Genomic DNA, 21,376 nt, shown 5'->3' with positions numbered 1-21,376 from the left:
TAGTACTAGTATTAGCTTAGGGGGGCCTTACTAGCTTCATACAAGAGAGAAATTATTACTTATCCAAATAAATTGTTACTTGTTGAGATGTGTATTCTGAAAATTTTTTACTTGTTATTTATTATTGGTATTTTGTGCTTAAAAATAATTAATAATTAAAAAACGCTTAGATGTTAATCGGGGCGGCTGGCCAAAGCCTAGCGCCTAGGCGGCCGCCTAGAGGGATTTTTAGAACACTGAATATAATATACATAAAAAGCAGGTTTTTCTAGGAGGTTCAATGAATTGGCATACCAACAAAAACATGCCAAATTAACGGTTCTCTTCACATTCCCTACTGGCCATGGAAACCATTGTCCCCTCCCCTACACCTCTCTTGGCCTTTCTCTCATTCCATTGGTGCTCACTTTTTCTAAAGCATTCTCATTCTGATTGCAAAGTATTACTAGTTTAATCATGTTTGGCATTTGCAACTTATAAAGTCTGTCAAACTTGGATTTTGGGACCCATTTGCTGAGATCACATCATCACCCACCTAAATTTCCTAACCAAACAAAGAGTTTCTTGAAAGGGATGCTCAATGCCTTGGGGGGGAAAGGGGGCGAAGTTCCCACAATTGTTGATGGTGATGGTGAGTTAGAAACAGCACATACTTGCGTGAGCACTTGATATTATTAGTTAGTGGGTTGTCACTTTGTCAAAATCTAATTGAGTCAAGGCTACTTTTGTTTTAATGCATGAGTCTAGGCCGTTGTCCCACACTCAAAAGATTTTATTGTCACAATTGTGAAATGATGTGTGTCAACAATTATTTGTATATTCTAACACCCTTTTTCAAATCAGGGTTTTAACATGTAAAATTTAACTTATGTTGAATTAAGAGGAGAAGTTATAATTGTAGAAATTCGATTTGAACTCAGAATTTTATACTCTAATATAATTATAAAATTTGTCGGTTTATCACTATTTTCAATGGAAATGCAAGTTATTTCATGTTCTTCCTCAAACCATGTTACTTTTGATAGTTAATTAGTTTACCTCACTAAACAAATTGCATCATCAATTGGTTCTGACTTCTGAGTGACATTGTTCAAGTTGCATAGGTCATCTTTGGTGTGTTGGGATAAATTTTTCTCCCCAACGTTTCACAAGCTCATTGCATCATCACTTCCTTTGCTTAATAGGTTTCTCTGGCTTTGTCGAACTATACCATTATTTTATTTACAGTGAACTTTGTGGTGGGCACAACAATTATAATATCAACCTTGTTGCCTCTGTTTACCTCACCTCTCATGTCATGAATGTTTGAGCTTCACTTTGTGCTCTACTTGTTGTTAGCACTCAGATCAGATGTCATATCAGCTCTGAATCACCAAAAACCCATCACAAGATTCACAACTTGCTCAGTGCTTCCTTCACACCAATAATGTGAACAACAAAAATTACAGACACATGATTTTAATGGGCCTCTCTTCTTTCCCACCACTGAGAAAAAGCTCTCTCTCTTTCCAGTCAACAATGGAACACCGATAATCTTGTCCATTTTCTTTTATGATTATTAAAGAATTATGGGTTGGTGCTGGTGTTGGATTCCTGCATATGATTGCATGCTTGTTTCTATATTATGAATCTTATAGAGAAAACAGTAAAAAGTGTCATTTTTCTGTTTGATTCTTTGTTTCCTTATGCTTATTACAATTCCTAGTTGATGAATAAGGTCATGATATATCAAAAACAAACACAATTTAACAAGAAAAGTTTATAAACACAAGACCCCACAACCTTCCATTCATTGGTAGCTAGGCTAGCTTGTACAAATATGAGTAACCCATGAACAATGCAGCTCAATAATTTGAAAAATTATAATGTATAACTGATACATTGCCACGTGGTATAATTAATCTATGTATCATAATATAGGTGGATCTTATTAATACTAACCCTACAAATATAAACATATTATCCAATAATACCCTTATACGTTGGATTAGTTACACCACATAGTGGTATATCGGTTATACCTAATAATTTTTCCAGTAATTTACACTTCCTTGACATACACAACCACCACCAACTAGTTTTTGGTCTAAATTTTCAAGATTTGGGGAACTGAAAAACACACTACAAGTCTACAATGTTATATGGTACAGAGTCTAATGATGGGTATTCCATGGTGGGGGACTAAATTGGGCCTTCTTGGTTTGGGTTTTTGTTTTGAATCTTGGCAAACTCCAGGGTTTTTTTACCTTGCAACTTGTTTGTTACATAGTGTTTACTGTACTCTCCATGATTGTATCTTCTATACTTGCATGGGTTGTTTTCATCCACCAGTTCTGGCATAGGCCCAAGCTCAATGTCATAGCTAGGAGCATAAAATGTCACAATTGAAAGTCTGTCTTTTTCCTTATGAGTCACTGCTCTATGCTCCACACTCTTATATTTCCCATTTGTAAGAACCTGTTCATAATTTGGATATGTTAGAGATAATCCCAGATGAAAATATATGAAAAAATAAACTAGAATAAGATTAAATGTCTGATAAACTCACTTCTAGGGTGTCTCCAATGTTGATCACAAGTGCATTGGGAATGGGCTGAACAGGCACCCATTTGTCATCTTTGAGGATTTGAAGTCCTACTGAGGTGCCCTTCCCCTGCTGCAGCACTGTGAGGGCACTGCCATCAGAATGTGGACTTAGACCCATAACAAGGTCAGGTCTAGAACATGGTGGGTAGTAGTTCATCCTTATGGCTTGCACAGCCACCCCAAACATCTTTTCGAAGACGTCGCCTTTCAAGCCAAGGCTCATGGCTATGTATTTCAACAGATTCTGGCACAGTTTCCTCACTTCTCTTGAATAATCCTCTACAGTCTCACTTTAGGGGAAAAAAGAAGAAATAGGTTTAGACTTTAGACTTTGAGTGGTAACGTTTTGTATGTTATGTTGTCACATTATCGTTGTCAATCTGAACGGGCTAAAATTGACAATTTGATAACATAACATGTTAGACAAGAGAAAATTCCCGAGACTTTAGTAAAACAAAAGACTAACAAATTTTAAACTATAGAAAAACTTATACCTGAAATTAGCTGGCTTTGTTGGCCAAAGCAGGGGGTTCCTTATAAAGTTGGGTTGGACCCCAAGAGCAAACATGTTGCACCAGTCCAGTTTTTGGTCCTCTGATAGCACAAAAGCCTGTCCATATCCCTGAACAGTCCCAGGAGCCATTGGGTACTTTTTCTTCTCTTCCAACGGTAGCATGAAGAATTCCTTGGCTACCTCCTCTATGCTCTCAAGCAGACTCAGATCAATCCCATGATTTATCACCTGTCATAAATATATACAGTCAGTCACTAAAGATCATTAGCTTCCAATTCCATATGATCATCATGTTTATCAACCAGTAACAGAGAAAGTTTATGCAATTTGTACCTGGAAAAATCCCCATTCCTTGCAAGCAGTTGCAAGCTGAGAAATTTCACTTTTGAGTTCATCTCTGCTTCCTTTTGAAAGCTTTGAGAAATTGATAGTGGGAATGTCAACAGAGGATGTTATAGCAGCAGTGGCTAGTGTTGGCCTCTCAGTCATGTCCCTTACAAACCTTTCAGGAATTATGGTGGGCTTGGCCTTTCTCAGTTCTTGGACATCATCAATGTGACCAACCTTGATAGGAGAAATGGGTACTGGGGCCATGGAAGCAGAATTTGGAGGTATCAAAGTTATAAGCAAATTCTGATTATAGTTCTGTTTGGTAGCTCAACTCTTGCCCAAACCTGTATTTATAGGGGGAGAAAAGCATACTGCATACATGTAGTAGGCACTTTATTTAGGACCTTCTATTTAATATCAAATATTGGTGTACCTTGTGGGGACTTAGATTATGCACTTCACAAAATTAAGTCATACATGTACCCTTAGACTAGAGGATCAACCAATGGCAGATAGGGTATTGCTTAACCGACAAACTTTCCTAATAGTTTGGTATGTTGTGTTACCGTCAATTTAGACAATTAATTAGGTAAAATTAGAATGTTGTTTAAATATGTGGTCTAAATTGATAGTTTCACAGTATAACATGTTAAAAAAAAAGACATTACCCATAAGCAAAGCATCCTTTATATTTGTTGAGTTTGTCTAGGATACAAACACTACAAGATAAATATAACTAAGAGTAAAAATATCTATACCTAATAGTAAAAAAGTAAACCGGTTAATATTCAAAGGGTAATAGTGTATATGTTTGACTGTTTGTATGGTGGAATTTTCTTTTTCTGTCTTCCTTCTTTTTGTTGTGGAACATCCGAACATGTGAAGCAATAAATGGTTTCGTTTAAAGAGGGAAGGAATCTAACGGTGGTGGTAGTACTAGTACATTCAATTGTCTCTTGTGGCAGACTTATATGAGTGGTAGTAGTAGGGGCCATTCTCAATTGCTACCAGATGTCTTCATTTCTACAGACCAAAGTCCAGTGTTGTCATGATGTCTCTGTCCACCCTTCCCTGCCTTCCTCCCTTCTCTCACTTAGTCACTTACTCAAGGCATTATAGTTCATAGAAACCCCATCAGCCCATTATAGATAAAAGATGCTGCTTAGTTACTGCTTAGTCAGCCATGAAAGACTGTATTTACTTCCCCAAAAACAACAATATCCAAGTGTGGTTAATTTTGGTGAGAGTAAAGCTAGAGAGAAAACTTGTCATGGGACATATAACCACTTTCTAATCTTTAAATTTTGACTGATTTACGTTTTCACTATTAAATGAGTGAGTCTTCTATGAGGCATCTCTCACAATGAGATGAGTCATGTGTTGAGAGACCCATTTCATTGTGAGAGATGCCCTATTAAAGCATGTCCCCATGAAAGACTCAGGCCTATTAACGCCTAGATTTTTTACCATAAGATGTGACCATATGTCATATAATCAGTGTACCTACTACAAATTCATGCTAAAGAGACTATATTCTTGGACTTTATTAACCGATTAACCACATGCATATGTCACCTCAGCACATGATAAAGCAAATAGACATGAATAATATTATGCATTGCTGACTCTAATAACTGCTTTTGAACTATGGACAAGTGACAACAACCTACCATTGGAAGGTCGTGCATGTTTCTTTCTAAAAAGATAGAAGACTTTCACACCATCAAAATTCCAATTAAATGATTAATCTTGTTGTTTGTGCAAGTGTCGTCGGTCCATGATATCCAGCCATAAGGTAAATTAAATTTTGCATTTCTTTTTGCCACTATTCGGTTTGAGCTAACTTTATTACAATATGTAAAATGAAGTTTGTGCAAGCAAATACAAAAAAGTAAATCTATACCATTCCTTAATGATAAATGACACTGAATCAAATCAGAAATAGTAAGGGGTGCAATAATGTAAAGGTGGCAAAGTAAATCAAGATACTGAAAACTGATGCTTATATTGAAACTTTTAGAGCTAAGATAAAAAACTATTAGAAGAACAAGTTACAAAATTGAGCTGAGATTTGTTAACTAAATTAGAGGAACACTCGACCAAAAAAAGAAAATTAGAGGAACACTTTTAAAGAGCAATAACAAAGGAGCTTTAATGATCATTCTTGACTCCTCTTTTTCTTCACCAAGAGCCCTTTATATAGAGTTTGTAGCAACTTTTCAAGTCTTTTTTAAAGTAACCCCTTTCCAAATTCTTCTATGTCAAGAATGCTTGATCCGGCCAACTTTTTTGCCGTGCTCCAAATTCATTTTATTTTCTCAACTTGAAGAATTTAAGAGTAATTTAATGCAAAAATTACCAATGAATATATTATATATTGTCAGCTTTAAACTCTAAACACTAAACACATGAAAGCATGTGTGGCTGTTATGCCTTTCATATAAATTGAATGTTATGATATTTGTGTAGAAATTCAAATGTCCAACTCAAAAATAGTTAGATAAAAAGGGTCAATTAGTATATGACAATGTTTCACATTCCCCGTGTGGATACTCTAAACAGCCTTGTAGATTTATCACAATCAAGCTTGATTTTGCCAAAAAGATCTTTTTTTTATTTTTGTAATCGTATTTCTTTAAAGGCAAAGACAATCCAACCAAAACGCCATCGTTTCACCTTTCATATGACCCCTAACCCAGAAAGAGCCCCAATTTGGAGAGTGTGCGAGACAGATGAGAAAGCCGTTGAACCAAAATCTCGTTTATGCCCTCACCGCCTCGAACCTTTCCCGCCAAAACAAACCGTCGCATTTTCATCTCATTCAACAACTCCGGAATTGTAAAGATTCCGATTCCGCAAACTCAATCCATTCCAACGCTATAAAATCTGGGTCTTTACACGACACCTTCACCACCAACCATTTCATAAACTGTTATGTCAGGCTCAAAAGAATTGACTCTGCAAGCCAGGTGTTTGATGAAATGGCTGAACCAAACGTTGTGTCATGGACTTCTCTCATGGCTGGTTACGTCGACACAGGTCAGCCCAAAATGGCTCTGTGGCTCTTTCGGAAAATGCCCGAGTGTTGGGTTCTACCCAATGAGTTCACTTTCGCAACTGTGATTAACGCGTGCTCGATCCTTGCTGACCTCAGAACAGGCAAGAAAATTCATGCCCATGTTGAGATTTTGGGGTTTCAGTCTAACCTTGTTCTGTGCTCTTCGCTGGTTGATATGTATGGGAAGTGCAATGATGTTGTTAGTGCTCAGCGGGTTTTTGACTTGATGGGTTGTAGTAATGTTGTTTCTTGGACTTCAATTATTGCTGCTTATGCCCAAAACGCACAAGGCCACGAAGCACTCCAACTTTTCAGAGAATTTATTTGTTTGAGGTTGGAGCGTCCGAATCATTTTATGTTAGCTAGTGTTGTCAATGCGTGTGCAAGCTTGGGTCGGTTAGTTTCTGGGAAAGTTGCACATGGAGCAGTAATCCGTAGTGGCCACGATTTGAATGATGTGATTGCAAGTGCATTGGTGGATATGTATGCTAAATGTGGGTGTGTTGAATATTCTGATAAGGTTTTCAGGAGAATCCCAAATCCCTCTGTAATACCCTACACTTCAATGATTGTGGCTGCTGCAAAGTATGGACTTGGGAAAGTGTCTCTTCAACTCCTCCAAGAGATGATCGATAGAAGAATACGACCCAATGATGTCACCTTTGTTGGGGTCTTGCATGCTTGTAGCCATTCAGGGCTTGTCGATGAAGGCCTCCAACACTTGGAAACCATGCATGAGAAGCATGGGATATCCCCAAATGCAAAGCACCATACATGCATTGTTGATATGCTTGGTCGAAGCGGACGTCTCAATGAGGCTTACCAACTAGCCAAATCTATCCATGCAGAACCCAATCAAGAGGCTCTGTTGTGGGGCACACTTCTTTCAGCAAGTAGGCTTCATGGAAGGATTGACATTGCTGTTGAAGCTAGTAGACGGCTAATAGATTCTAACCAACAAGTAGCAGGTGCATATGTTACATTATCAAATGCTTATGCATTGAGTGGGGAGTGGGAGAATGCTCATGGTCTTCGGTCAGAAATGAAGCGTACCGGGGTTCAAAAAGAACCCGGCTGCAGTTGGGTTGAGATAAAGGATTCAACTTATGTGTTCTATGCCGGAGATGTATCATCGTGTGCACGGGGGAGTGAGGTGGTGACTTTGTTGAGGGAGTTGGAGGGCAAAATGAAGCAAAGAGGCTATGTAGGAGGGAGTCTGGGATTGGTCTTTGTTGATGTGGAAGAAGAGGCCAAGGAGGAAATTGTAGGTCTGCACAGTGAGAGATTGGCCTTGGGTTTTGCATTGGTAAGCATACCAACTGGAGTCACCATTAGAATAATGAAGAACCTGAGAATGTGTAGGGACTGTCATGAGGCTTTCAAGCTCATCAGTGAGATTGTTGAGAGGGAATTCATTGTTAGAGATGTAAATAGATTTCATCACTTTAGAAGTGGTTCCTGCAGTTGTAGGGATTTTTGGTGATAACCATCAATTTTCAGAATATACTCTCCCTTACATTGCCTTGAACTTGCTACATTTGCAAACTTAGTTTGAATCAGATTTTCCCAATATTCATAAAAGTTGCTGTTTTCTCAAGATCAGTCTAAAATGATGCCCATGTTTCACCAATTTTCCAACATGAAGCTCCTACTCAAAAGCATTCCGAGTCAACAAGTCAATTGGGGACCAGGGCCCAAAATAATGATAAGGCTTAATTATCGATTTACCACCTAAAACTGTAACTCATTCCCACTTTACCACTTGAAAGTTTTTTTGTCCCAGATTATCACCTGTAACTTACATCTATGTCTCATTTTACCTTGTTCTATCAATAATTCTGTTAAAAATAATAATCTGGCCGTTAATGCTGACATGGCGCTCTAGATGTGCGCCGCGTGTCACATCTTTTCTATTATTTTCAGATTTTTTTATTCTTATATTTTATAAACTTTGAAAATTAATTAAAAATAGCTCCGAACTCAGAAAAATACACGAAAAATTCCTACAGACTCGTCTTGACTAGCACTAATTTAATATAAGGTTAAATTACCAATTTGCCCTCTAAAAATTTTCAAAAAAATTAGAAAGTCCAAATTTATTTCTAAAAAATTAAAATAAATTTCCCTCTATTAAATAAATTCTAGAATTTTCGTAAACTCTTGGAAAAGTTCTCAAAAATATTTTGGAAATTACCAAAAGCCTGTTTTAGAGAATTATTTCGAGATTTTACGAAAATTCTAGAATTTATTTTATAGGGAAATTTATTTTCCTCTAAGACCGAGAGATCTTTTGGGTAGCAAGTGTTCATGAGAAAGGTATTGTTAGTTTTTAGAAGATTAACGGTGCATACCTCATATTTTTTGGAGTTCGGGAGATTATCCTATAAATTTTCAAAGAGCCTAGAATATTTTAATTTTCTAGAAATAAATTTGGACTTTCCAAATTTTCTGAAAATTTTTAGTGGGAAAATTGACATTTTGACCCCATAGGAAATTAGTATTAGTCAAGATAAGTAAGTAGAAATTTTGCGTGTATTTTTCTAAGTTCGGAGCTATTGTTAATTAATTTTCAAAGTTTATAAAAATAGAAAAATCAAAAAAATCAAAAAATACAAGAAAAGATGTCTCACGTAGTGCACATCCAGCGCACCACGTCAGCATTAACGGCCATGTCATCATTTTTAACGGAATTATTGACGGAACAAGGTAAAATGAGACACGGATGTAAGTTACAAGTGGTAATTTGAGACAAAAAAACTTTCAAGTGGTAAAGTGAGAATGAGTTACAGTCTTGGGTGATAAATCAATAATTAAGCCTAATCATAATAATAATAATAATAAGAAAACTTGATGATAAAAAAGCTGATACTTCTCATTACTTGATCATTATTGTTTTATGTATACACGGTGCAGAAAATTCTAGAGGCAGCAATGGATAAAACATTATATCACCTCCTTACAAGTATGTGCTTTTTATACAATCTGCACTGAAAAGAATACTCAAATTGGAATAACTAGAAAAACAAAATTACAGAAAAAAAGAAGAAGAAAAGCAATATGTCATTAACCAGCACTTGCTGCTCCCAGCGACCAAGTCAAAGCACCCATTCACCTTCCTAAAACCAAGATTCCGCTCTGTTAAAAATCAGTACAATAACACTGCTTCAATACCTGTATCCGGTGGTGGCAAATATCATGTTCCCCTGTCATAAAAGAATAAAACTTTGCAATAAAAATATCTTAATAGGATGTCTATCCTTCCAAGACACGAATCAAATCTGATAAGACTGATGTATCTAAGACCACATCCCATAACAGCAACAGTGTTTAGCAAGAGAAAAATGGCATATATACACAGGTATCACCACCCTTAAAGCAAGCTGCCTTCACAAAACCTTACTATTTTAAGTAAATCAAAACTGGAACTCAGGCCTCCAAAATTATTGTCCATCATACTATGTACATTGGCATAAACTTCCTTTCCCTTTTTTAAACTTTTCAGTACTACCAACATACACATGATCTGCAATTTCGTGAAACATACATAGATAAAGAACCTCATTCCTTGATTACAAATCTTACGCTGATAACTTGACCATAAATGGCATAGATGGCAATAATAAAAGCTAGTAAAATCGACGAATGACAACATGAAATACAAGTGAAAGTTGTATGGAAACAGATAAGTGGTGTGCCTACGAAAACATGTTCTGTGCATTCAGTTCATGCAGGGAAACTACACTGTCCAGAACACTGTCAGCCAATAAGCAACCCACTTCGCCCAGCATTAGCAAATGAATTGCAATTATGTTTTATGAACACAGCATATAATGTATTTTCACTGGAAATAAAATAGCAAGTACATAAAATCAGATGTGTGCATCTATATTATTGCCTCCAACTATTTTTTTTCCTGGTGGGAGGGGCAGGGGAGAGAGAGAGAGAGAGAGAGAGAGAGAGAGAGAGGAGTGGCATGACCACTTGGGTAAAACAAAAAAAATTTGCTTCTGACCTCCCTAACCCCCTACCCAGAAAAAGACCCCTTGTAACGTTTAAAAGCTAAATATAGAGCTTTACATCTTACATCTCCCTGCAGCACAAGTGTATAGCATGAATTGTGACATTTTATATACGTCTGCATCAAAGCATCACTAGTTATTCATGCAGCAGTGAACAGATACCTCCTGCGACAGGTTAAATGCCAAATCTATTACCAGAAGAGCGACCCAAATGAATAATATACGGTAAATTATTGCAATAAAATAAAAAAAAAGTGGGAAAACCTTTCTCATAAAATTAAAACTCACATGCAGCTGATGGTCCAATAGTGTGTATGCCACGTAGAAGGTCACAAGCCCATGAACTTCTCAGCAACTGCCCAGAACCCAACTAAAACAACAGCTCTTTAATTATGACCTACACTAACATAAAAATTCCCATTGTAAACTCAGACAAGTAAATTCCTGGAATGGGAGCTCCTCTAGTATTGCCATTATAGTGACAAGGATTACATACCTGAAGATTCAATTCATATCCTTTCCTGGGAAAGCTGGCACAGTCAATTAACACAAAAGCTTATGCTTGATGGTTTTCCTAAAGATATACGGGGGGGCCTTACCCAAGAATTTGGTTTCCATTCCATCAAAATTTAATAAATAGTAACAAAACAGAAAATGCTTGATAGAACATGACCAGTCTTCACTATATCAGTATTCAACCTCCTCAAAATGGTTGCCTAAGAGTATCCAATCTCTATAGATATTTTTTTTCCCTCAAGCTCCGAATCACAGGAGCCAAAAAATATAAAACTGAACTATTACATAATCTCCGAGCTGTACTGCCGAACAATTAATTCATTTCCTCTTTTCCCAACCCATGAAACTTAAGGGTGAGCTGGCTGTGCCCTTATCCATGTCAAGAATAGACTTGACTTGCAAAAAAATACATTACAAAAATTGCTAATCAATCTCACTTTGTACACATGTACAGCAGGATAATGAACTGCCGGTGACCCGCCTCTTTGCAGATTTTCAATCGCAGGTCTAGGTAGGCATCCTTTCTCCTTTCTTTCCTGATGCCTGCTTAGGAGAAAACCCAGAAACAACATGCAATATATACAGTGTTGACTTAATCTCTAGCACCACCAATTTTGGATCGACTTATTGCCTCCATTGCAAGCTGAACCAGGCGTATGAGTTCTTCTACATCTTGAAAGCTGAAATCAATGACCCTCCTAATAGAAGAAATGCAATCATTCTTATCTGCATCTTCCAGGGTTAAGCAAGCAGCTGCAAAAGCGTTCTGGGATTTTCTTGAGGCTTCCATTGCAAAATTTACATCCTGTGTCTGCAAAACAATACATACTAATCTCACCCTCGTGTAGCACGCTATTAAAGCATTTCCATAATAGCTAAGGTATACACTTCAAGTCTGTGAGTCAATATCTTACAGGTCCTACGAGGGACGCACTATGACTACATAATCCAACCAAACATTTAAGAATAGAAGAAAAGAAATCTAGAATAAGCCTGTTGCCATAAGCCTACCAACAACTAAAAGTCATAGTCATAGAAATGCATTGAATTGACTGTCAAGTGACAAAATTAAGATACCCCAAAAAAAATTGTCATGATAATCACAAGTCACTCAAGATGCTTGTAGAACAAAACAGGCCTACCTAGAGAATTTCGTGCAATAGCAATTTTTTTTGGGCTGAAATTCCAATACAAAAATTGATTAATAACACTTTCCATTTTGGCTTTCTAACACTTTTACCGATATATCCCGTTCATAACAATGTCTTGGTCATGAATAAGTGATGATCAAAATACCTTGAAAGACAAATTCTTTAGAAGTTCATACAATGGATACCGAGACTGCATGCAAGATTGAATAAACTTACAAAGTCAAGCAGCCTGACAAAATTGGAGCGGTTTCGAACAACAACATGGTTTCCAGCAACATGAGAACCAGTACCCTTGGATAATATAGCCTTTTCTGCCGTCACTTGGTTGTTTAAGTTATCTATATCTGATGCAGAAGATGATGGAGACTCACCTAAACAGTAAATATAGAGTTAAAAAATAGTGAGTGGCTTGGCATTCCATTCTCAGTGAAAAGATGAGAACTAGATTTCCACCTTACCCACCCCCCCAAAAAAAAATGCTTAAGTATTTTTTTGCAAATATTCTTGAGACTAAAATGCAGCATGCTGCTTTTGATCAATTTTGCATCAGCAACAGCTGTCAGATATATACTGATCACAAATGAGAATTAGAAAATGGTTGGATATTCCAGTCTCATGCTAAGTATGGTTCTACAAATAACAATAACAAACTACCTTTAAAGCTTGACCATTTCAGAAAAGATAAAAGCAAGAGGACCTATATAACTGTTTTCTTTACGAATTTTAAGAAATGTTAATGTTAAAACTAGAAAAAATAATTTACACTTGAAAAGGCAACAACACCTAATGAAAGAAAAGAAATGTAACTTGAAATGATATCAAAAGATTACTGAACGACATAAACCATTCAAAAAAACCTGAATATATTTGTAACCAGCTCCATTACCTTGAGGAACCATATTTAGAGTAGCTTGCAACTCATGCCGATCTCTGTTTGTACTAGAATGTTTAAAGTACACTACCCTCATGTATGCCACCTCCATGCATTTATAGGCCAAGGCAGCAGAAGCCACTTCTTCACGTCTTTCATATTCATGGGCACAGAATCTGTGAATTCAAAAGGTTCAGCACACAGCCAAACACAAGGGTATAGCAATGCAGAAATGAGAGCTTCAAACAAGTAACAGTGCATTACAAATCTCTAGAGTTAAGAGTGACCATTTTTCAAACGGATGACCATCTCTGAATGCAATAATAGCTAATTGAGGTACTAACAATCCAAATAAATAATAAAGAACTAAACTGAGACATAAGAGTTACTTTCAAATATAAGCAGAAGGTATCTATCAAATAAAATAAATAAATATGTATATACACACAGTTCAATATAAAAAGCTTACATCTCAACTATTAGATCATATCATATATAAAAACTGAGATATACTCAGCCATCTATATATTATCTAATGGTTGATAGACAACTATTACGATAAGAAACTATTTCTCTTAAAACTTAGAACATTTAACTTACTCGCAAAGTTTAGCTGTAGTACTGTACACTTGCAATTGAGTCATATCTCCATGTTTTCCATTCTCACTACTGCAACTTTCTAAAAGCACAGCTCCTTGGAAAAACTTCAGGGCAGCTTGGAAGTAAGCCTCACTACTTTCAAAATCAAACCCAGAGCCCTATGAAACATATTACAACCATAATATGAGTTGAGAGTTTTTTATCGAAGAAGAAAAAAAAAAAAAAAAGTTGAGAGAACAGAAAAACAACATCATATCAATCCTGCAAAGAAAAGCTAAAAACTGAATAAGAACAATAAAGAAACCTTGAGAACATCAGCATAACCCCTAAGCTTTTTTGCTTCTTCCAGGGTATTAGTAGCAGTCTGGCTAGAGGAGCTTCTCACAGGACTTGAAGCACTGACATCTCTTGCTCCCTGTTGATCAGGCATGCGATGTCCCAAACTGCAATTAACTCCATTCTTGTTAGTGACAGTCCCAGACTGTTCTAATGACTTCGGTACATCACCATTGACAGTTGCATCAACTGGAAGTCCTTGAAACACAACTTCTATCTCAGACCCTACCACAGGTCTGGAGCAAAGAGATGGTTTTCCTTCTTTCCTTTCACCTTGGGAATGTGACAACAATTTCGATTTCCCACTTCTTGACTCATTTTGCATCTCACCACCCTCAGACTCCTGAATCAGGTTCTGTTGTGGAACACCCTTCCTATTAGGGCTCTGTGTAGCACCCAACTTCACATCTGACACATCATAGTCTTTACGTTTTAGTTGAGTTTCCACTCCATTGTCACTTGATCCTTGTCCTGCATAATCCCCCCGACTAACATGATATTTCTCATTCTTGACCTTGACTGACTTAGTGCTAGAACTTTTAGGGAGATCATGTCTATCAATATTCCCTTTTTCAGGAACAAATGCATGATTATTGGGGTCAATCTCAGACGCATATCTTTGACTCTTCTTAGAGTACTCATTCACTGGTTCAGAAACCTTCACCTTGTTCCTATCTGAATCAGAAGTGGAACTTCTGACCTTGTCTTTGGACTGCAAACAGGAACCCTTACCAGATTTCTGCAGAAAAGTTGCATCTTCAAGGTGGTTCTTAATCTCTCTATCCTCATCATGACACTTATGCATGCCATGCTGATTACTGGGGCACTGGCCATGTTGTTCTAAGCTATCATCATTACTGCTAAGCAAATGACTATTCAGAACTTCAGGAGAAGGTTTACCTATGACACTGAATTCACGATTAGCATCTCCATTGTGGTAGCCCACTGTTGAAAATTTATGAGATTCAGGGTGACTACTGCAGGAAATTTTCTCTTTCCTGGTGGTCCCAAATCTATCAATATTACCATTTCCATCCCCATCCCAGCATCTTCTGGAATTACCTGTTAAAGGAAAATCACCATAAACGGCATCATCTTTTCCAAAAGCATCTCCCCTGGTCGAAGTAAGCTTGTCTGAATTGGAGGTCTTCAACGGAGATGAAGAAACTGATTCCACAGGTGAGTCTTTTACTTCTTCGAAACTACCTCTAATTTTATGGGAGCCTGAAACCTTTGAAGAGCTTGAAGTCGCAGCCAAAGAAACCTGCCCAGATACCAAATCCCTTCTCAATGACTTCACACCATCCAAAGTTTTTTGAGGAACATTCTTTTTACTATGTTTCCTGGGTTGCTGGTCCTTTACAATACTCCTATCCTTTTGCATAACATCAATTGCACGAACTTTTGTGCCAGACATAACAATATGGGTCACTCTGCTTTTTCTATTTGATTTATCATCATCATTACCAGTACTTGACTCCTTGCCATCAGTCTTCAAAATCCTTAACTTCTTTCCCTTCCGATATCCACTTTCACTACTTTCCTCCTTGGTAAATACCTTGCCTTCATGCACAAAATTTTGAAATGTCTCCATATTATTCTGATTATCCTGCCAGTCTCTCATTTTCCTTTTCTTCATGGAACTATCACCTTTACTGCATGTCCTAACATCCAAAGACCCACCACCCAATGAGACCTGAGTTTGGTTACCCAGTTTCTTTGCAGAAACTTGTAATTTGTCCATGGCTTCATCCTTTGTATCTTCAGAAAAACAGAGTTCATTGTATTTGAAGTCTTGACCATGTGCCTGGGTCAGAAAACCAGTACTTGAACTGAGACCCACCCTCCCAAGGTCGATATTAGAATTCTGATTTTTATCAGCATGCACCATATCTCCTCTCTTCGGTTTCTTTGAGGTTCCACATGTATATTGATCAGCCTCCTTCTTTTTTTTCAATTTTACTTTCTTGGCATCACCTGTGGATATATAATAACCCAAATAAACAAATACAGGCACGGGTTACCTACTTTTGCATAAATGAATTATGGCATTAGGAAATAGAAACTTTATAATAAATTACATACCTCCAGTCATTTGCTTCTCCTTCTGCTTAGGTATGTTTTTTTCCATTCCCAAGTTTTGCAGCTTACTCATATGTTGAAAACTAGATTTCTTCACTGGATTTGATTCTATAGAAGGCTGAGTCTTGTCATTTAAGCTTCTACCCTTCACAGGTTCTTGCAGGTGGTTTTTTGTAGAGTACAAGAGACCACTACCACTACCGGCATTTGGTATTTCATTCAAACCATGTTTCTTCTTCCCTCGATCAAACAAGGCATGAGAACTGAGATTCTGGTAATTTTGATCAGGATGTTGGACATTAATGGAAGTTAATACCATTCCATTAGCATGAGTTTGCTGGTTATCTGAAGCCTGCCATTCCAATGCAAAGCGTGCTTTTGTTGTTTCCTCTTCACTGATGTCACATCGGTTCATCCCAGGCCTACAAAATAATTTCAATACCAAAGTGAATACGCACCAATACACACACACATGTACATGTACATATACGTAAATGTAGAGAGAAAAAGAGAGAGAGAATGAGAAAGAAAAAGCATTGCAATACATTACAGATTATTCAAGTTAGGGTTTTCCCAAACAGTAAATCAGTAAATTGAATAGGCCAGTTTTATAATGCTCAAACCCAAGAATGAGAAGGAAACTTACAGCCAGTTCAGCATGCTACACAACCATTTCTCAGGGAGTTGCTCTGGCTTGGTACCGTACGGTAGAAGCCGCCACTTCTGACAACTATCACACTGTACCCATTCGTCAACAGGAGCTGCAGCTGCTGGTGCTATCTCTGAAGTGGGTCCATTTTCCATTGTTGGTTGGCATGTATTAGGAGCATCTTTAAAAGGTGCCCTTGACAGTAACTGATTATCAATCTTTTTGCCACTCAATTTTTCCTTTGGTTTATCCAAAGATGCTTTCCATACTACTTCAATATCATCGGCAGGCCTTTCTGCTATATCCATTCTATCCCTCTGTTCCAAATTTTTGCCCACAAATGAATGATTATCTCTGACCTTATCCTTCTGCAACTTTGACTTCTGGATTTTTCTACTCGATGGGGGAACACCATGACCACCAATCAATTTATCTATTGATACTACACCCATTTCAACCCCCAAGCTTTCCTTTTTAAAAACAGCTGGTGGCTTTTCATAGCTTAGATTTTCCTTTGACTTGATCTTGCCCTCAAAAGATAGCTTTTCCCTCTTAGCAGGCACATTAGTTTTTGCTTCTTCATGAAATGTACATTTCTTACCAGCATTTTGTCTGTGCAGGTCTAGCTCTTCCTTGCATTTTGATACATCAGAATAACCTTTTGAGGCAGAAATCTTGTAACCCTTGCGCTTGCCTTTTTCATCCCTGAGATCAACTGGAACATCCTTGTGGGAATTTTTTACTGAATGCTCCCAAATATTTTCCACTGAACCACACCTAGAATTTTGCTTATCATTCTTGCCACAACCCTGACCAGATATTGACTCCAGTGATTCCTCCTTCACTAATTCAGAGCAAGATAATCTTCCTTTGATCTCATTCTCATTAACCTCCCTGGAAGCTTCAGATGTCCTACCAATCACTTTCAAACAGTCACCATCATCACATACTGAGTTGGATAAAGGTTTTGCTTTCGAGCCATTGGACAGAATCTCCTTGCCTTCTAGGGTCTCAGTTTCTGGTTCCTTTTTTATAAGAATTCTCATGTCATTCTTGATATTTATACCATTCTCAAGCTTCAATTCTACCTGCCTTTCACCTTTCCTTGATACTTTAATTTTCACGTCCTTCAACACTTTTCCATTACCCCGTGTGGAAACTGACTCCTCTACTGACAAAGAAGAATGTTCTTGATGACCTTTGGATGAAGGCACCGGTTTCTGTTGAGAAAGCTTTTTCTTTCTTATTAAGCAAAGCAGACTCTCATGAAGGGGAGATAGCAGCACATCCCCAGAAATGGGGAAGGAAGTCATAACCTGTTACAACACATAAACAATAGCCATCAATGCAATCAGATCATTAGGTCCATCTACAGCAAGAGAAACTGCGTGAAAACCTCTGACCTTACCTGAATAATGTTAGTGGGAGACTCGTCCAGAGTCACTTGAGATGGAGGTGTCATCTCTCCACTTTCCTCAGGGCTGTTCCCCAAAGATGAAGATGGAGAGTTAAGCCCAAGACCACTATAAATTGCCACATTCTTCCGAGCTGTGTTATCAGAGTTCATTTTGATTCGAAACTTCAGTGTCCTTAGATCGGTTGGATTGCCAGATCTGTTTGAATTTTCATCTTTCAAGGAACACCTCTCAGCAACTTGAGTAGAAGGCACACACAAATCCTGTTCAACTGAAACATCCCCAGGAAGGACCCTTGAATTGTATGACATATGAGAACTGTATGGAGCAGTTCCAAGCCTCACAGTTTGGGGCGCATTTGATGAAGCTTTCAAGTTCTGAGAGGCACCCTGTATCGTAACATAACCCACAGTGCTCAAGTAAAATAGAATTTTCCAATCTGACAAGATCTCAGCCATATATATCTCCTCTTACCAAATAACGTATAAGAAGAAAAGTTTTTCGTATACCTCTGTTAAGCTTTTAGGAGATCTTGATGTGCTGTAGTTTGTCTGCGGTGTCTTTGGATGAGACCAAACAGATGGAGACCGTTCATAGGTAGGTAAAAATGAGCCATATCCTCCAAATTTTGCCCCTGACAGAACAATCAAAGTCCAAACCACCTGATGAGCCATTAACCACAAAATTTTCAAGTACAAAGATGAACTTAAGCTTCAGTTTGTGGTCTATAACTATCATATGATAGGTCACTTACCCAAATTCTCGGCAGAAACCCCACCCTCAAAATCCTTCTGGAAATGCCCCAGAACATGTTGAACTCTCTCATCCTTAAAAAAATAAAGCCATAATTATACTAGTGTCATTACATACATAAGCAGAAAATATGAACAACCAAAATGTCTGTAATTGACTGCAACAATAGGTATTGAGAAGGCCAGCACATAGAATTGAAGAAGAAAATCCCACCTTAATTTTATTTTTTGAAGCAACCAATTATGAATTATTTGGGATGTTGTTATCAAATACCAGCTTAGCTCATCAACCTCATAGGACTATCTTGAGACTGTCTTGGAATTTTTAATTTATTTTTGACAAATGATAAATTTGATAGCCGAGATGACAGAGGTGAGAAAGTGAAAACTAAACCTTGTTAACTTTCATTGTTCAAAGCACAAAATTTGACACACTGAATTCAACTCGGCATTTGGAAATTAATAGGGGAACTAAATATTTTGTTTTGTTTTTCACTTTTGTTCTCCTAGAATCAACAAACAGATAATCATCAAGAATCTATGAAGAATCAAAAAGAAAAAAGCAACAGCTCATTTATAAACTAAATAGTAATACAAACACTTATAGAAACATAAATGGTAGCTACAGAATACATCCAGGAATTTAGGACAATAAAGTTTTTGCATATTCAATCATTGAGCAATCAGCCATACATGTGCACTTTTTCTATGCTTAAAACAGAAAAAGAATCTGCATTGTTTCTAAAGCCAGCCAAAAACATCCAGAAACTTCACAGGCAGTTCCAAAGCTTTTTGCATATTATGCTCCACTGGAATGTGGCACAAATTAAAACGAACAAAATAAAGACTCAATTTTTATGTTTCATGTTATTTTACTTTCCAAGTTATGATAAATGCTACTCCACCAAGCCAAACAGTTCTCTTCAAGGCTAAGATTCTCATTATAACTCAATTTCCATCCTCTTTCTTATACTTTCTCAGAAACCAAGCAAGCTGTTAATTCCACCATTGCATTCAATAAACACATATATCAACACAATTGAAACCTCAGTCTCAATCGAATGCATTCTGAACAAATTCAATACTATTATCTTCTTAACATCACCATTACTAACTTCAAAGAAAATTCCACGAAAAATTATAATTATTTGAATCAATGACACAAAGATGCCCTTACAATGTAAGAGAGATCGTTGTCCGGGTCAACGTTTTCGTCGTCACCCTTGTAATAGCAAGAAGCTTCGCCATCTTCAAGCTCAGTATAATTCTCCTCCATCTCCAACCCCATCACACCTAACCCTACACCCACCTCTCCCTAATCCTAAAACCCTAACCCTAACCCCTTCAAGCACCCACCATCCCTAAAGTCCAGCATCACTCCAATTCCCAAAATACCCTCTCCGACCCACCAAAGCTCTCGCAAAGCCCAACAAAACCCAGAAACCAAATCTTCCAAAAAACGATTTTTACAGCACCAATTTCACAACCCCTCTATGAAATAAATCCCCAAAAATATCAAATAGAAATTTACTGAATTCATATTATGTTAAAATTCCTTCCATTAAACTTGACGATCGGTTCGGGGAGATCAGACGGGGGAGATTGGGCGGACCGATCAGTGCTGAGTCTGATAGCCAAGAACGAGTTTAGACGGCGAGTAATTGGTATTGATTCACACACCCTTTCTCTGTATTTTTGTATTTTAATTGTATGCAGCAGGAGGAAGAGCCCAAAGGCCTTTGCTTTCTTTGTGTTCGCTTTTCTGTCTCTTTTTATTTTTATTTTTATTTTTTCCCACTTTTTTGTTTTAATTTTGGCTGAAATTTATTTTTAGGCCCTTCGGCCCCTTCCTTACCCTCACCCAAAAATTAAGAATTAATAAAACAAAAAAATTTAAAAATAAGAATGTGTTTTGTTTTGTGCTATATTATTTTGGCTCCTCTATGAAGGCGCGTGAAGTGAGGGTGCGCGCCGATACATGATTGCAGGGGACAAGTACGGGGTTCTGAGGAAACGGCGCCGTATTTCCACGTAGTTAACTAGTTAAGTGGGCAAGTTCAAGTTGTAACTTGCACTGCTGTCAACCGCAAAGCTTGTCGTGTGGTTTGGATTTTGGACAAGTTTGGACATGCTACATATGAATCATATGTTTTTTTGGCCAGCACATATGAATCATATGTTACTTCAACGTGAGTACAAGTTTCATATATCTGTTATAAGCTCCACTTCAATGACATGGATTTTGGGTCTTTTATAGGGTATTGGATCATGTTGGACTTATTTGGTCTTCAAATTTTGGGCTTCATGCTTGGTCTTTTTTTGGTTAGGTTGGAACTACTAGGCCCACCGGTTGGGTCATTAAGTCACTCTAGCCTACTTCAATATATTTATGTGCTTGTGATCTTTCACAATCCAATTCCCAACAGATGAAATTTGTTCTCTTCAAGACTTCAACATCATCTTATGTTGGTATTGTTGTCTGCTTGTTTGCGTCGGT

The 21,376-nt window shown here is 37.5% G+C and overlaps 3 protein-coding genes across 9 annotated transcripts; 1 reads left to right on the top strand and 2 right to left on the bottom strand.

Annotated features, from left to right (window-relative positions):
- Positions 1-1,781: 1,781 nt before the first annotated feature.
- On the bottom strand, positions 1,782-3,732 carry LBO1 (2-oxoglutarate (2OG) and Fe(II)-dependent oxygenase superfamily protein). Its single transcript, XM_086233358.1, has 4 exons — positions 3,434-3,732; positions 3,081-3,328; positions 2,549-2,876; positions 1,782-2,457 (listed from the first exon to the last, which is right to left on the bottom strand). The coding sequence occupies exons 1-4, from the start codon at positions 3,692-3,694 to the stop codon at positions 2,182-2,184; spliced, it is 1,113 nt and encodes a 370-aa protein (XP_086089484.1). The 5' UTR covers positions 3,695-3,732; the 3' UTR covers positions 1,782-2,181.
- Positions 3,733-6,066: 2,334 nt separating this feature from the next.
- LOC147294281 (Tetratricopeptide repeat (TPR)-like superfamily protein) lies at positions 6,067-7,981 on the top strand. Its single transcript, XM_086234159.1, has one exon. It carries the CDS (start codon positions 6,163-6,165, stop codon positions 7,969-7,971), a length of 1,809 nt encoding a protein of 602 aa, XP_086090285.1. The 5' UTR covers positions 6,067-6,162; the 3' UTR covers positions 7,972-7,981.
- Positions 7,982-9,356: 1,375 nt separating this feature from the next.
- Positions 9,357-20,182, bottom strand: LOC147294280 (cysteine-tryptophan domain-containing zinc finger protein 3-like). 7 transcript variants are annotated; one of them, XR_015120387.1, is made up of 13 exons: positions 20,057-20,182; positions 18,882-18,954; positions 18,637-18,761; positions 18,121-18,516; positions 16,710-18,028; positions 16,067-16,485; positions 13,950-15,958; positions 13,646-13,803; positions 13,061-13,221; positions 12,391-12,545; positions 11,004-11,834; positions 10,796-10,904; positions 9,357-10,672 (listed from the first exon to the last, which is right to left on the bottom strand). XR_015120387.1 is itself a non-coding variant. In XM_086232340.1 (11 exons), the coding sequence occupies exons 1-11, from the start codon at positions 20,165-20,167 to the stop codon at positions 11,616-11,618; spliced, it is 5,145 nt and encodes a 1,714-aa protein (XP_086088466.1). In that variant the 5' UTR covers positions 20,168-20,182; the 3' UTR covers positions 9,357-11,615. The 7 variants fall into 7 exon arrangements, 2 of the variants coding, with proteins under 2 accessions (XP_086088466.1, XP_086088467.1); XR_015120389.1 differs by having other exon boundaries at positions 9,357-9,691; XR_015120385.1 differs by having other exon boundaries at positions 10,796-11,834.
- Between the last annotated feature and the right edge of the window lie 1,194 nt (positions 20,183-21,376).

Source organism: Dryas octopetala, chromosome 2 (assembly GCF_963921425.1).
Source record: "Dryas octopetala chromosome 2, drDryOcto1.1, whole genome shotgun sequence".
Classification (NCBI taxonomy): Eukaryota; Viridiplantae; Streptophyta; class Magnoliopsida; order Rosales; family Rosaceae; genus Dryas; species Dryas octopetala.
Note: the sequence above shows the minus strand (reverse complement) of the source record. Positions and strands in the feature narration are given on the sequence as shown.

Coding starts and splice junctions, on each gene's coding strand:
- LBO1 (XM_086233358.1), bottom strand. CDS start 3,694: ATGGCCCCAGTACCCATTTCTCCTATCAAGGTTGGTCACATTGATGAT. Junction 2,877..3,080: donor ACAAAGCCAGCTAATTTCAG/GTATAAGTTTTT, acceptor TTTCCCCTAAAG/TGAGACTGTAGAGGATTATT. Junction 2,458..2,548: donor ACATTGGAGACACCCTAGAA/GTGAGTTTATCA, acceptor AATTATGAACAG/GTTCTTACAAATGGGAAATA.
- LOC147294281 (XM_086234159.1), top strand. CDS start 6,163: ATGAGAAAGCCGTTGAACCAAAATCTCGTTTATGCCCTCACCGCCTCG.
- LOC147294280 (XM_086232340.1), bottom strand. CDS start 20,167: ATGGGGTTGGAGATGGAGGAGAATTATACTGAGCTTGAAGATGGCGAA. Junction 18,955..20,056: donor ACAACGATCTCTCTTACATT/GTAAGGGCATCT, acceptor TATTTTTTTAAG/GATGAGAGAGTTCAACATGT. Junction 13,222..13,645: donor ACTACAGCTAAACTTTGCGA/GTAAGTTAAATG, acceptor TTGAATTCACAG/ATTCTGTGCCCATGAATATG.